The sequence below is a fragment of the Schistocerca nitens genome, chromosome 3 (assembly GCF_023898315.1).
Source record: "Schistocerca nitens isolate TAMUIC-IGC-003100 chromosome 3, iqSchNite1.1, whole genome shotgun sequence".
Classification (NCBI taxonomy): Eukaryota; Metazoa; Arthropoda; class Insecta; order Orthoptera; family Acrididae; genus Schistocerca; species Schistocerca nitens.
In genome coordinates this window covers 750,028,574-750,043,896 of record NC_064616.1, presented here as the reverse complement: position 1 = coordinate 750,043,896, position 15,323 = coordinate 750,028,574, and the positions used below count along the sequence as shown (strand labels likewise).

The following is a 15,323-nucleotide window of genomic DNA, read 5'->3' as shown; positions in this document are numbered from 1 at the left end:
ACTTGAGACTACATGAACTATATACATTGCGGCAAAGGTGTTCACAATGGGGGGCAAAAAAATCGTACCTGGTGCAGATGACGCAGTAACCAATTGACGTTTAAAGGAGGCCGAACGCCTGGTTTTAGATCCCGGCCCTTTCGTTAACATGCAAAGCAGAACAGACACCATATTAAGGAAGTGAGTATGGGTCACATCAACAATTGCAAGACAATAATTCAGAAGATGATACATTATACAGCTCACAAAGGAAAGTTTATTCAGAATTGTGATTAGCCTACATACGAAGATAAGTAAAGCTAATGATGATGGTTAAGCAAGCAAACATGCAGACAGATATACAAGCAAGCAGCAATGTCACTGGATGATAGAGTGTAAAATATCCACATCAAACCACACACAGCAGAATTTGAAGTATCTGTGAGTTTCACATAAAAATATGTTAGAAAGCATTTAGGATACAGAATCCATTTTGTAAATTATTGTGATACACCAGTAACAATACATTACCTGGAAACTTCACCACCATCCAATCTCAAACCAGTTTAATGTTCTTTTTAATATTTAAATTGCATTAATGTGAACACATTAAGCTAGACTGTGTTACAAGGATAATCCCCCCCCCCCCCCCCACACACACACACACACACCTTTTAGACACCTGTATATTCAGTGAGCAGTACATACAGTGCACTCACATAAATACATTTAAATTATCAGGACAACAGTACATTAGTTTTTACACGTGATAACAGAAAATATCTGCAATGACAACAGCATTTAATCATAAATGTCAGCTTTTTATAAAAAGTTCAAGTTATTTCATCAATTTCACTAGCATGAAAACTGTCTCTGAAGGAAATATTCAGTATGGATCCTAAAAGCTCAGTGACATTAGTGTTGGAAAATAGTAGACACACCAAACCAAAATGTAATGTCATATCTGCAACAGAACAAAGAACTCAACTCCATTACATGATGTCCATTTGTTCTCAATATTATCAATCCTGCAAATCTAAGGCAAAGCATTCATTCCACTCCCTCAAAGATATTTTCTTTTATATATATTATTTATAATGCAAGGACTGATTTCTTTCATTACTGTGAGCTTCACACTGTAAAGGAGAAATAGCATGCTGTCCTTGTAATCAACAAATTAAAAAAAAAAAAAATGCCCAAACTGAAAATTGTGTGTGTGGCAAAATCTCAGCATCTATCTAATATAGAACCAGAAAAATCCAGTAAACATTAAATATAAATTACTCATGAAATAACATGCACCTGTTTGCTCATTCACAATACCTATTTAAGTAACGTGTCATCCAGGTACAGCCTCGCAAAAGATGAGTAATATAGGAACATAAATTTATTATTGTTGACAAAAAAGGTAGTTGCGGCAATATCCATTTCCTACAGTGTAGTCTATTTGTCTACAGACAAAACATATCAGTGCTCATATTACAGACCATCATATAAAATATAGTAGATAAAATATTTTTTCCCACACGAAGGAAATGAACATGCCAGCAATGAATTAGTAACAAATTTGTTTCTTACCTGGTGAAGTTGCTTTGCCAACTCCAGAGTTCTTCCTCGAAAAACTTGCAGATCGTTGTCTTCCAGCTTTTGGCTGAAAATCACACACATTACCAATGAAATGATTGCATTCAACTAAAACACATATTATATAACAGTAACAACAATTTTCATTCATGTGTCAGATGAAATGTTCAAAATAACACCATTAACTGGAGGTCCGGAAATACAGTTCAAAAGTAGAGATAAAAATTGCTCAGCAATTTAAAAATGTTCTTCTCTTATTATCAGCAAAATGCTCATGAAATTTGTAAATTTTTCCCACAGTCAACAGCACTAGTGTGTTCTACGGGTTGCTTCCAAAAGTTGTGGATTCTACTGATGACAATGACAATTAATAACACTACATAAGTATAACAGAGAAAAAATAGTCACCCTCAAGTGATATTAGACTTATACCGTGTAATGTGACGTCTAAACTCACAATGGTCTCAATTCAGCAATGAAGAAAGTCCACAGTTTCTTCAGGAATGTCATAACCAGCTGAAGCCACTCAATGATTAGATCCTGTAGAGAAACCAAATTCAGGAGATATTGATAGCTATGTCTGACATGATGTTCCAGATGGTTCCAGCATTTCATGGGTCAGCAGAGGGTCAGACCACACTACATGCCTCAGCCAGATACTATGCAGTTTCTGTGTTGTTTGTCCATCTGAAGAAGTGATGTTTCATGAGCTACTGTGAGCAATGGCCTTTTGTGAGACGTCTGACACCCAAGTGCCCACTGCATTCTATTCCTCTCCCAATGTTTGCTAGGAAATGGCTGACATTGACCTGCACTTAGTGACAGTAACAATACCAGGTGTTAAAAATCAATAAAAACAGTCTCGATCACATTTTCGGATTTTTATTTGTTGGAAAATGGTTTTGACCTTTTCCTCACACCATCTTCATGCTTACACCTCCTTTATGGCTGCTGGTGGCAGCGGTCACTGCAGTGATGACAATACTTCTACGGATCTTGCTCTGTCTGCTGCCACCAGCAGCCATAATGGCGGTGTAAGCCAGAAGATGGTCCAAGGAAAGGGCCAAAAAAGGTTGGCAACAAATAAAAAATAAGAAAATGTGATCGAGACTGTTTTTATCGATTTTTAACATTTCATACTGATCACTGCGCTCCAGTCAAGAACCACTTCTACAATTGTAAATGCCAGATGTGTATGAAACAGATTATTGTTGACAATGCAATCTTCAGTCCTGTCCATTACGTCAGTGGTGGATGGTTACACAACTGCCTGGCACCATTTCTACAACATTTACAGCACTCCAAAGAGCTCTAACATGCCATTTTAAGAGGGTGATTAACATTAAGTGAGTTTATTAACAATATTATTATTATTTCTTTACTTTCTCAGACGTTAAGTCTGGTTGAGAATGGAAAGTGACGCGGACCTTGATCAAGCGTCACTTCCTATTAACTGTACGGTATGTGTTATATTGCATTTAGGAACTTTCGGGTAATTGAACATGTATCAATAATTACGGATTTCTGTAGTTGTATATATATGTTTGGATGTAGCTGTATTGCATTGATGTACTGGTGGATATTGTGTGGTATGACTCCTGTAGTTGATAGTATAATTGGTATGATGTCAACTTTATCCTGATGCCACATGTCTTTGACTTCCTCAGCCAGTTGGATGTATTTTTCAATTTTTTCTCCTGTTTTCTTTTGTATATTTGTTGTATTTGGTATGGATATTTCGATTAGTTGTGTTAATTTCTTCTTTTTATTGGTGAGTATGATGTCAGGTTTGTTATGTGTTGTTGTTTTATCTGTTATAATGGTTCTGTTCCAGTATAATTTGTATTCATCATTCTCCAGTACATTTTGTGGTGCATACTTGTATGTAGGAACTTGTTGTTTTAAAAGTTTATGTTGTAAGGCAAGCTGTTGATGTATTATTTTTGCGACATTGTCATGTCTTCTGGGGTATTCTGTATTTGCTAGTATTGTACATCCGCTTGTGATGTGATCTACTGTTTCTATTTGTTGTTTACAAAGTCTGCATTTATCTGTTGTGGTATTGGGATCTTTAATAATATGCTTGCTGTAATACCTGGTGTTTATTGTTTGATCCTGTATTGCAATCATGAATCCTTCTGTCTCACTGTATATATTGCCTTTTCTTAGCCATGTGTTGGATGCGTCTTGATCGATGTGTGGCTGTGTTAGATGATACGGGTGCTTGCCATGAAGTGTTTTCTTTTTCCAATTTACTTTCTTCGTATCTGTTGATGTTATGTGGTCTAAAGGGTTGTAGAGGTGGTTATGAAATTGTAGTGGTGTAGCCGATGTATTTATATGAGTGATTGCTTTGTGTATTTTGCTAGTTTCTGCTCGTTCTATAAAGAATTTTCTTAAATTGTCTACCTGTCCATAATGTAGATTTTTTATATCGATAAATCCCCTTCCTCCTTCCTTTCTGCTTAATGTGAATCTTTCTGTTGCTGAATGTATGTGATGTATTCTATATTTGTGGCATTGTGATCGTGTAAGTGTATTGAGTGCTTCTAGGTCTGTGTTACTCCATTTCACTACTCCAAATGAGTAGGTCAATATTGGTATGGCATAAGTATTTATAGCTTTTGTCTTGTTTCTTGCTGTCAATTCTGTTTTCAGTATTTTTGTTAGTCTTTGTCTATATTTTTCTTTTAGTTCTTCTTTAATATTCGTATTATCTATTCCTATTTTTTGTCTGTATCCTAGATATTTATAGGCATCCGTTTTTTCCATCGCTTCTATGCAGTCGCTGTGGTTATCCAATATGTAATCTTCTTGTTTAGTGTGTTTTCCCTTGACTATGCTATTTTTCTTACATTTGTCTGTTCCAAAAGCCATACTTATATCATTGCTGAATACTTCTGTTATCTTTAGTAATTGGTTGAGTTGTTGATTTGTTGCTGCCAGTAGTTTTAGATCATCCATGTATAGCAAATGTGTGATTTTGTGTGGGTATGTTCCAGTAATATTGTATCCATAATTTGTATTATTTAGCATGTTGGATAGTGGGTTCAGAGCAAGGCAGAACCAGAAAGGACTTAATGAGTCTCCTTGGTATATTCCACGCTTAATCTGTATTGGCTGTGATGTGATATTATTTGAATTTGTTTGGATATTAGTGTGGTTTTCCAATTTTTCATTACTATGTTTAGGAACTGTATCAATTTAGGATCTACTTTGTATATTTCCAGTATTTGTAGTAACCATGAGTGGGGTACACTATCAAAAGCTTTTTGGTAATCAATGTATGCGTAGTGTAGCGACCTTTGTTTAGTTTTAGCTTGATATGTCACCTCTGCATCTATTATCAGTTGCTCTTTACATCCTCGTGCTCCTTTGCAACAGCCTTTTTGCTCTTCATTTATAATTTTGTTCTGTGTTGTATGTGTAATTAATTTCTGTTTAATGATTGAAGTTAATATTTTGTATATTGTTGGTAGGCATGTTATGGGGCGATATTTAGCTGGGTTCGCTGTGTCTGCTTGATCTTTAGGTTTCAGATAAGTTATTCCATGTGTAAGTGTATCAGGGAATGTGTATGGGTCTGCAATGTAACTGTTAAATAATTTAGTTAGATGTGAATGTGTTGAGGTGAACTTCTTTACCCAGAAATTTGCTATTTTATCATTTCCAGGGGCTTTCCAATTGTGAGTAGAATTAATTGCTTGGGTGACTTCATGTTGCAAAATTATCACTTCAGGCATTTGTGGTATCATCTTGTATGTGTCTGTTTCTGCTTGTATCCACCGTGCATGCCTGTTATGTTGTACCGGGTTTGACCATATGTTGCTCCAGAAGTGTTCCATGTCTGTTATGTTTGGTGGATTGTTTATTTTAATGTGTGTGTTATCTATTGTCTGGTAAAATTTCTTTTGGTTTGTGTTGAATGTTTGGTTTTGTTTCCTTCTATTTTCACTTTTTTTGTATCTTCTGAGTCGTTTGGCTAATGCTTGTAATTTCTGCTTCTTTTCGTCTAATTGCTCTGTCGCTTCTTGTTGTGAGATTTTACCTAACCTTTTTCGTTTTTTTTCCGAGATTTCATTTCTTATAAATTGTGTTAGCTGTCCGATGTCTTTTCTCAGTTTTTCTATTCTGATCTGTAGCCTGTGTTGCCATGCTGGTTTTGTGGTTTTCTTCTGTATGTTGGTTGGTTCTGATCTCTGTCTAGTGTGTATATTTAGTGTAGTGAGTGCTCCTATATAAACCAGTAGTTGTAACTCTTCCATAGTTGTGTTTTCATTTATTTTGTTGTGTATGATTGTGTTGATAGTTTTTATTGTTGTTTCGACTTGTGGGTTATTTGGTGGTCTATGCAAGAATGGTCTAATGTCTGTATTTGTGTCTTTGTATTCTATATATGTTAGCTGAAATTTTTCTTCTATATCTAGCATCTGTGTCACTTCGTGTTCTATTTGTGCTTGTTCTGGTGGCTGTCTTAAGATTTCGTTTTCCTCTGATTGTTTAATTGGTGCGTGTTGTTCTTTGTTTGTTTGCTCTGGGATGTTTGAGTCCATTACTGTATTTTCTTCTTCTTCTGATTGCACATTATTTTGTTCCAGTATTTGTTGTACTTCTTGTTTGATGTTTTCTAATTCTGACTGGGGTATCCTGTTATTTTTGATTATTACACGGATCTGATCAGCTAGTCGTTGTTCTGTTAAAAATTTTAATTCTGGGTATCTGGTAATAAATGTTGTGTATACTTGTGATCTGTATCCAGTTGTGTTGGTTCCTAGGTTTGTTGCTTGGTAATAACAGAACATGAGGTGTCGATTAACTTCATCTGACCATCTCATCCTCTGTCTTTGTTTTCCTTCTAGGGTGGTTGCAGGAAGCATATCCTGCAAAACACCTCTATTTGGATTTAAATCATTTTCCAGTTGGCTAGCAGTGTCGTTACCATTGTGGGCGGGCATAGGGTTCAAGCGTCGTCCCCGACCATGACGGCGCTTGTCCGAGGCTTCTTTAGTTCTGTCCTGAACCAACTAATCACACTAAAAGGGGGGTTAGCCCTATTAGTGGTTTGTTCTTTTCGTCGCCTTTTACGACTGGCAGAACATACCGGAGGCCTATTCTTTTCCCGGGCCTCCACGGGGATTATTATTATTATTATTATTATTATTATTATTATTATTATTATTATTTTAATAACATGTTTTGGGTTATTACATGAGTTAAAAATCCATTTTTCTACACAGTATTTCTGGACAAGTCTTTATCTTCAAGTGTTACAAATCAGTACTTTTGTGTGTGCTCACTATTTGATCTTATAGACTGAGTTTTTGATAGTGACCACCCCCCAACCCCCACACTTATAGCAGAATTTGACTCCTCAATGTCTGTCTACACTCTTTTACACCCATTTTTTTTTTATCATATTACCTCCCACTACTGCATGAAATGTATATGTCCTACATGTCCTCTGGCTCTGATGAATGAGTGCTAAACCCCAAGCCTTGCTTGCACTGAAATCCCATTTGTGTTTGTGTTTTTCTATACCCTTGTATCAGTAGACTCCTTACTTCCACTCTCCTGTAAACTTCAAGCTTGCTTCACGACGTTTGTCCTGCCTTATTTTGTTTCATTATGATACACTAGCAGCATTTAGTGACACCTTCATTACTTCCCAGTTTCAGTCAAGTATGTCAATGATTTTCTTGCAAACCACCTTAACTCTTTCGATTGTTTCAGATACTGCATCCCACATCAGTGTGGAATGATGCATACACCCAGTTTTCAGAGGCTTCAATTATATTAACATTACTAAGCAGTCATTTTATGTTCATTGGTTGGGACTGAATACAATGCATGAAGTGTTTCCAGAGAAGACAACAGAACCTGACAGCATCAAGTGGATAACAGATTCATTCTTTTTCTTCATATTTCTCAGTCTTTTTTCATAGGTTCAGTTAATTTTGGCTGCAACATTCACTCGATTTGTTGATCTAAATAACCATTACATTAGAACATTACTTGAAAGTGTTGTAGTGTTTTGACAAGGCTCTTTCCAGAATTAATTTTCACTCTGCAGTAGTGTGTGTGCTGATTTGAAACTTCCTCACTGTGCTTGACCGGAACTTGAAACTGGGACCTTCGCCTTTCACAGGCAACTGCTCTACCAGTTGAGCACAACTCACAACCTGCCCTCACACCCTTACTTCTGCCAGTAGCTTGTCACCCTACCCTCAAAACTTCACTTAAGACTCTCCTTATATAACTGTAAGCAAGTACCCTGGATGAGAGTGCACAGCAGGTCATTTCTTTGTGATGGGTCATTATAGTTCAAATTGTGGAGCAGGGGTTGGAGAGTGTGGATTTTCTATACACATTGCTAAATCTACCCTTTACACCCCTTATCTGTTATGCATTCAAGGAAGTCGGCTCTTTAAGTACTCATATTCTGAACCATGTTATAGAAATTATACTCTCTACGATCCTGTAATATTATTTTAAATATTTCGCATTCTCCTAACATCAGATGGTTTGTACTACCGTACACTTCTGGTAATAAGTTATGTTTACTATGTTCCTAAAGATCTCAGAAAAACTGTCATATCTGCTTGTCAAAACTGCATGATAAGACAATGCACAACAACTCTGTGACCATCATTTGGTCTAGTAAAGTTGTTGTTCAATGGTTGTGTTATTTATGAGGAATTATTGAGACATTCGAAGACTTTTCAATGACTTTTCTCCTCATTAAAATCCGTTCTACTTTGGAAAAAGTTTCCTTCTAACTTATTACATTTTATCCAACACCATACTATCTTATCATAGTGCTCAAAAATTTTAAACTATTCAGGCATTCATCTTGTGGAAGAGTATCATTTTCTGCACCACATACTTTGCTCAATCTCTTAGAAAATTTATCTAATAAAGAACTGTAATATGGGCCTGTAATCAATTTTTCCCCTTTTCCAAAAAAAGGTTCAAATGGCTCTGAGCACTATGGGACTCAACATCTGAGGTCATCAGTCCCCTAGAACTTAGAACTACTTAAACCTATGGACATCACACACATCCATTCCCGAGGCAGGATTCGAACCTGCGACCGTAGCAGTCACGCGGTTCCGGACTGAAGTGCCTAGAACCGCACGACCACCACGGCCGGCTTCCCCTTTCCAGAGAGCTGATAAATATGCTATGCAACTCTCAAAAAGGCATCATCATTACTTTTCACCTCATAAAATAGAACTACCAACAGTAAGTGGGAATTCGCTACAGGAACTCTACTGCAATAACTGTTACTAGCACTCAAATTACAATTAAATTCCCTACATATCATCAACCAAAATGAAGGCTGAAGCTGTTCTCTATTTGACAGTTAGTTTCCTCATCACAGTGTTTAATTATGAATAGTCCTATTGGAGTTCGTTGCCTTCTTCCAACCAGTGAAGTGACTTACCCAACGAGTTATAAAGAGACATGCAGTTTAAGTGGACTCCAAACCAGAGTGCAACTTAGTGTTTTGCACATACATAATGCATTGATAAAGGTGAAATGTAACACTAAATTACTGTAATAGTATGAAAACCAACCAGGGATTGAATTCCTAACCTTTGGATTTGCAATGTTTCACTCACCCATCTATTCACATGTCAACCATTATACAACATCATAAAAATTCACAAAAATTAGCCTTGAGTTTATCCATACAATGGTGATACATGGTCACACTTCTAATAAACTGTGTGCATCAACAGGCCCAACTTATTGCCAGTTTTCTTATACCCAATGGTTTGTTTTCCCCATGGACCATCTGCTGAAAGAATAAGAAAATAAAATATGATATTTGTGCAATATGTGTAAAAATGATGATGTAGATGTCCACGTAATGTATGTGCTACACATATCCTGCAGCACAGTGATTTAAAAAGAGCTTTGTGTAATCCACAGTTCACTGGTTCCTCCCCCCCTTGACCCCAACACATTTTGTATGCCACTACTATCCTATCTATAGATAGGAATTTCAATAAAGAGCCCTGACTTGAGAAAAAATTAACAACAACCTATAATACAGCATAGTGCCATCTTCAACATCCAAGGAAAGGATGGATCCTATTTGAGATTCATTCAAATAAATCTAAAATTGGTGGCCGATGGGATTTTATACAAATCATTGTGACTTGCCAGAGGAGGTGCTATTGGGTCCCTAACTAGTTCGAGTACAGCCATATCTTGCAATTGTGGGGAGGGAAAACGTGTTATTTTACCCCCAAGCTACTCTGGCTAATTTGAACATATCCAGCAGTGTAAGTGGTATCTTTTTGGAAGGTATAATCCCCTTCTGGAAATCATTTCTGTGCCTCTGAATGAACAAAGTCACCACAGAATTTATGAGACACCTTTTCCGAAAGTGAAGCACTGAAACAATATTTTGTGGCTAATTCAATGTTACTGAGAGTGTGGTCCATGTCTAACCCACTTCAAGCTGTTCAAAGATTCTGCCCTGAAAAACAAGAGTCCAAATGGTGTCTTTGTGACATTACATTACTTGACGCAAAAGATTATACTCTTCTCACAATGAATAGCAAGTGCAACTGAGATAATACGAATCTAATGCACTGTTTCTTATTATCCCTGAATTGTGTAGCTATTCAGAATTTCCAGTACTCTGTTACTACATAGGTAATACAACTGTTATTTGTCAGGCCCATTCAGTCATTTACAGTAGTTGCTACAACATTCTCTGTTCATTGTCTTCTTTTCCCGAAATATATTTAATTTTTGGACACTAGTGTAATACAAAGAAAGTATGAAGAAAAATACATACATGTTAGCAAGCACTGGACATAATTCATGTGATTTGTGGCTACATCTATACCATATGTAGCTCAGGTGCAGTGACTCACTGGGGAAACTACAAGAAACAAAAGTGAATTTTTCATGAAAGAGTTTTTCTTCACACACACCATACTTCATCACATGCATGCAGTATACACTGAGGTGACAAAAGTCCTGGGACAGTTATAAGCACACACACACAGACGGTGGTAGCATTGCATATACAACATGTAAAAGGGCAGTGCACTGGCGGGGCTGTCATTTGTATACAGGTGATTCATGTGAAAAGGTTTCGGATGTGATTATGGCCACACGAAGGGAATTAACAGACATGGAACACGTAATGGTAGTTGAAGCTTGATGCATGAGGCGTTCAGTCTCAGAAATGGTTAGGGAGTTCAATATTCCAAGACCTACAATGTCAAGAGTGTAACGAGAATATCAAATTTCAGGCATTACCTCTCACCATAGACAATGTAGTGGTTGCCAGCATTCACTTAATGACCGAGAGCAGCTGCGTCTGCATACAGTTGTCAGCGCTAACAAACAAGCAACACTGTGTGAAATAACCATGGAAATCAAAGTGGGATGTATGATGAACATATCTGTTAGGACAGTGTGGCAAGATGTGGCATTAATGGGCTATGGCAGCAGATGACTGACATGTGTGCCTTTGCTAGCAGCACATCAAGCTGCAGCACTTTTCCTGGGCTTGTGACCTATCAGTTGGACCCTAGACGACTTGAAAACTATGGCCTGGTCAGATGAGTCCCAATTTCAGTTGGTAAGAGTTGATGGTAGTGTCTGAGTGTGGTGCAGAGTCTGTGAAGCCATGGACCCATGTTGTCAACAAGGCACTGTGCAAGCTAGTGGTGGCTCCATAACAGTGTGGGCTGTGTTTACAGGGAACAGACTGGGCCCTCTGGTCCTACTGAACCAATCATTCACTGGAAATGCTATGTTCAGCTACTTGGAGACTATTTGCAGCCATTCATGGATTTCTTGTTCCGAAACAGCAATGCACAATGTCACTGGGCCACTATTGTTCGCAACTGATTTGAAGAACATTCTGGACAACTCAAACGAATAATTTGGCCACACAGATTGCCCATCATGAATTCCATCAAATATTTACAGGCCATAATCAAAAGGTTGGTACACAAAATTCTATACTGGCAACATTTTCGCAATTATGGACAGCTATGGGGGGCAGCGTGGCTCAATATTTCTGCAGGGGCTTCCAATGCTTTGTTGAGTCCATGTCATGTCAAGTTTCTGCACTACACCAGGCAAAAGCAGGTCTGCCATGATATTAGGAGATATCCCATGACTTTTGTCACCTCAGTATATTACCAACCACTGAGGTAGTGTGAAGAAGAAACAATTGTGCTGACAGATTAATCAGTGTTACCAAAGGAAAGGATTATTGGTCAGAAGAGTTGTGTAAATTTTTAAATTAATGATCACTGAAGACTGTGCACACTGAGAATGGCACAATAAAACACAATACTACAATTAAAGGCAGTGTAGGCAAGTATGCCACATAGGTAGCACAAACCACCTGAGAACACTGAAGTGTGTCAGAACAACTGATACAGTTACAGGCACTGTTTGGTGTCCTTTTCTGCAAAGAGACTGGTCTGTTTGCCACCTCTTTTTTCCAGCTTCCTTTGTCCTAGATAGTAAAGTTCTAATTCAAATTGTTAAACCATAAAATACACATATTTATTCAAAGCTTTGTGGTTGGCAACTCCCATAGACGTGCGTTCAGCACCCAATGCCCAGTTACGCAGTTTGTTGTCCATTTACAATGCTGCATTCTATTCCATTTCATCATTACAGAGCCTCTGTACTGACAATGGTAGTGTCTCTCCTCCTAGATTGCTTTGGTATTATGTTCCAGCAGAATAATGACTGATATCATGTCACTCCAACTGTCTAAGACAGACTTTTTGATCAGCAGATGCTGCTCCTTCCTTATTGATGACGTTCACTTGATAGATGTCCCCCATATGACAGAATCAGTCTCCACACATGACCTATGGAATCACATCATAGCAACTTGGAAGTCACAGGACAACAAGGGAACATAAATATTTTAAAATCCCATGATACTCTATGAAAAACTTCTTGTTGCTACAACAGGTTCAATAACAACCAGTTCTCTTGGTAAAAATTTGTGAAGTAGTAATGAAAATAAATGTCTTGTCATTAACAATCTGTATATTAAATGATTTTTTACTGGTTCCATTTTTCTAAAGCAACACTTTTCTTTAACAGCTGTGGAATTTATAAGTGAACTAGTTATCCAGCACAAGTTGGGGCGCAGGGTACCCAAGTAGTGAAAATTTAGAATGAAATAATTTTTCCCACGGGATTTGCACTTAAACCGGCAATCGAATAGTTTTGCATACAAATGAACACAGACTTTAAAAACATGGACAAATAAAGTTATCAGCAGGCAGATAGAAATATCAGGTTACATCCACTCAATCCTTCACTGAGCAACTTCAGTGTAAATCACTGACAAAAAGCACATGATTCGGAACATTTCAGGAGAGAGGAAAAATACCTTGTTAACATTATTAGATTACTAAATGTTGGAAGCTGGTAGTGAAACTTTTTGTAAAAAATTTGTTATACTTACGATAGCACCAGCATCTCCATCAGGTTCATCAAAGGACCTTGCAGAATCTGAAAAATGAATTTATCATCAGTCTAACAGTTGCAAAATTGTCAGCAGACTATCCCCCAATTTCTTTATTGTTAATAGCATTGTTTCTTATCACAAGCACGTGCTAAGGATCTAAGATACAGTCAAGTCCTCATTCAGCCTGTAGCTGAATCTACAACAGCAAATATTGTAAAACACAATCCTCTAAACAGCAGCATAACACGTTCAGTTGCAAACAAGCACCAATAAGAATCCCCCACCTAGAACAGAAAACCTAACGTCAGCAGGTCAGAGCATCTTCTTTGCAGCAGTACGTACAATATAAGCACACTGTGAATTTCATCTGATGCTACTTTATCTTCCACAAAGAGTCACATCCTCCTATTGGAAATATTTTTTTTCCAGATCAACAATGAGCTAATCATATTTAACACAGATGCCATACTGTGTCCATAAAACATTTCAACATTCACACATGGCCCAATAGGCATCTCAATGAAATCATTTGCTTGTCCTTTTGTGAATGGAGACTCCTCATAATACTCTGGACCATTTTATTTCCAGGGAACAACTGATGAATGGTCACTCACAACACTAATGGAATCAATGGAGAAATTCCACCACTAGTAATTCAATACACCCCAGAGTCCCCAGGATTATATCATGTTCTGCACTGGACATAGTAAGCTTCTTTTCAATATGATCAGTGCTCATATACACACATCAAAAAAAGTTTTTAATGGGCTCGGTTCTGAGAGTTCCAGAACCTGTACAGAAAACTGGAATAGAGATCAACAGAAACATCATTTCCGCCATTTTTAGTGCTCATGAGAACCACACGTTGCATGTTGTACCACCATACAGGAAGACCTTCAGAGGAGATGGTCCAGATTGCTGTACACACTGGCACCTGTAATACCCAGCATCAAATCCTTTTGCATTGATGCATGTCTGTATTCATCATGGTATACTATCCACTAGTTCATCAAGGCACTGTTCGTCCAGATTGTCCCACTCCTCAACAGCGATTCAGCATAGATCCCTCAGAGTTGTTGTTTGGTCATGTTGTCCATAAAAAGCCCTTTTCAATCTATCACAGGCATGTTTGATAGGATTCATGTCTGGAGAACATGCCGGCCACTCTAGTCAAGCGATGTCGTTATCCTGAAGGAAGTCATTCACAAGATGTGCATAATGTGGGCGCAAATTATCGTCCATGAAGACGAATGCCTCGCCAATATGCTGCCGATACAGTTGCACTGTCGGTTGAAGGATGGCACATACATATCGTACAACTATTATGGCGCCTTCAATGACCACCAGCAGCGTATGTCAGCCCCACATAATGCCATCCCGAAAAAGCAGGGAACCTCCATCTTGCTGCACTCGCTGGACACTGTGCCTAAGGCGTTCAGCCTGACCGGGTTGCCTCCAAACACGTCTCTGATGACTGTCTGGTTGAAGGCATATGGGATACTCATCGGTGAAGAGAATGTGATGCCAATCCTGAGCGGTCCATTCGCCATGTTGTTGGGCCCATCTGTACTGTGCTGCATAGTGTCATGGTTGCAAAGATGGACCTCACAATGGACGTCATGAGTGAAGTTGCGCATCATGCAGCCTATTGCGTACAGTTTCAGTCATAACACAACGTACTGTGGCTGCAAGAATGCATTATTCAACATGGTGGCATTGCTGTCAGGGTTCCTCTGAACCATCATCTGTAGATAGCGGTCATACACTGCAGTAGTAGCCCTTGGGCGGCCTGAGTGAGGCATGTCATAGACAGTTTCTGTCTCTCTGTATCTCCTCCACGTCCAAAAAACACCGCTTTTATTCACTCCGAGATGCCTGAACACTTCCCTTGTTGAGAGCCCTTCCTGGCACAAAGTAACGATGTGGACACGATCAAACTGCAGTATTGACCGTCTAGGCATGGTTGAACTGCAGACAACATGAGTCGTGCACCTCCTTCCTGGTGGACTGACTGGAACTGATCGACTGTCTGACCCCCTCCGTCTAATAGGCACTGCTCATGCAAGGTTGTTTACATCTTTGGACGGGTTTAGTGATATCTCTGAACAGTCGAAGCGACTTTGTCTGTGATACAATATCCACAGTCAATGTCTATCTTCAGGAGTTCTGGGAACTGGCGTGATGCAAAACTTTTTTTGATGTGTGTATAACATAACACAAATAAGCCAAATAAGTTTAAGAAAGACATCTTTCATTGATGATTTACCGCTTGTCAGTAAATTGGTAA

The 15,323-nt window shown here is 38.3% G+C and overlaps 1 protein-coding gene across 6 annotated transcripts in view; it reads right to left on the bottom strand.

The window, feature by feature from the left end:
• LOC126248748 (CLIP-associating protein 1-A) overlaps window positions 1–15,323 on the bottom strand; it is a 275,249-nt gene that overhangs the window by 204,220 nt on the left and 55,706 nt on the right. For 5 of the 6 annotated variants that reach the window (XM_049950080.1, XM_049950084.1, XM_049950082.1 and 2 more), the window contains exons 8-10: window positions 13,034–13,080; window positions 1,558–1,630; window positions 69–137 (exon numbers count right to left, since the gene is read on the bottom strand). In XM_049950080.1, the coding sequence (XP_049806037.1) occupies window positions 69–137; window positions 1,558–1,630; window positions 13,034–13,080 (189 nt within the window). The remainder of the gene's footprint in view (window positions 1–68; window positions 138–1,557; window positions 1,631–13,033; window positions 13,081–15,323) is intronic. The other variant, XM_049950085.1, reaches the window with a different exon arrangement.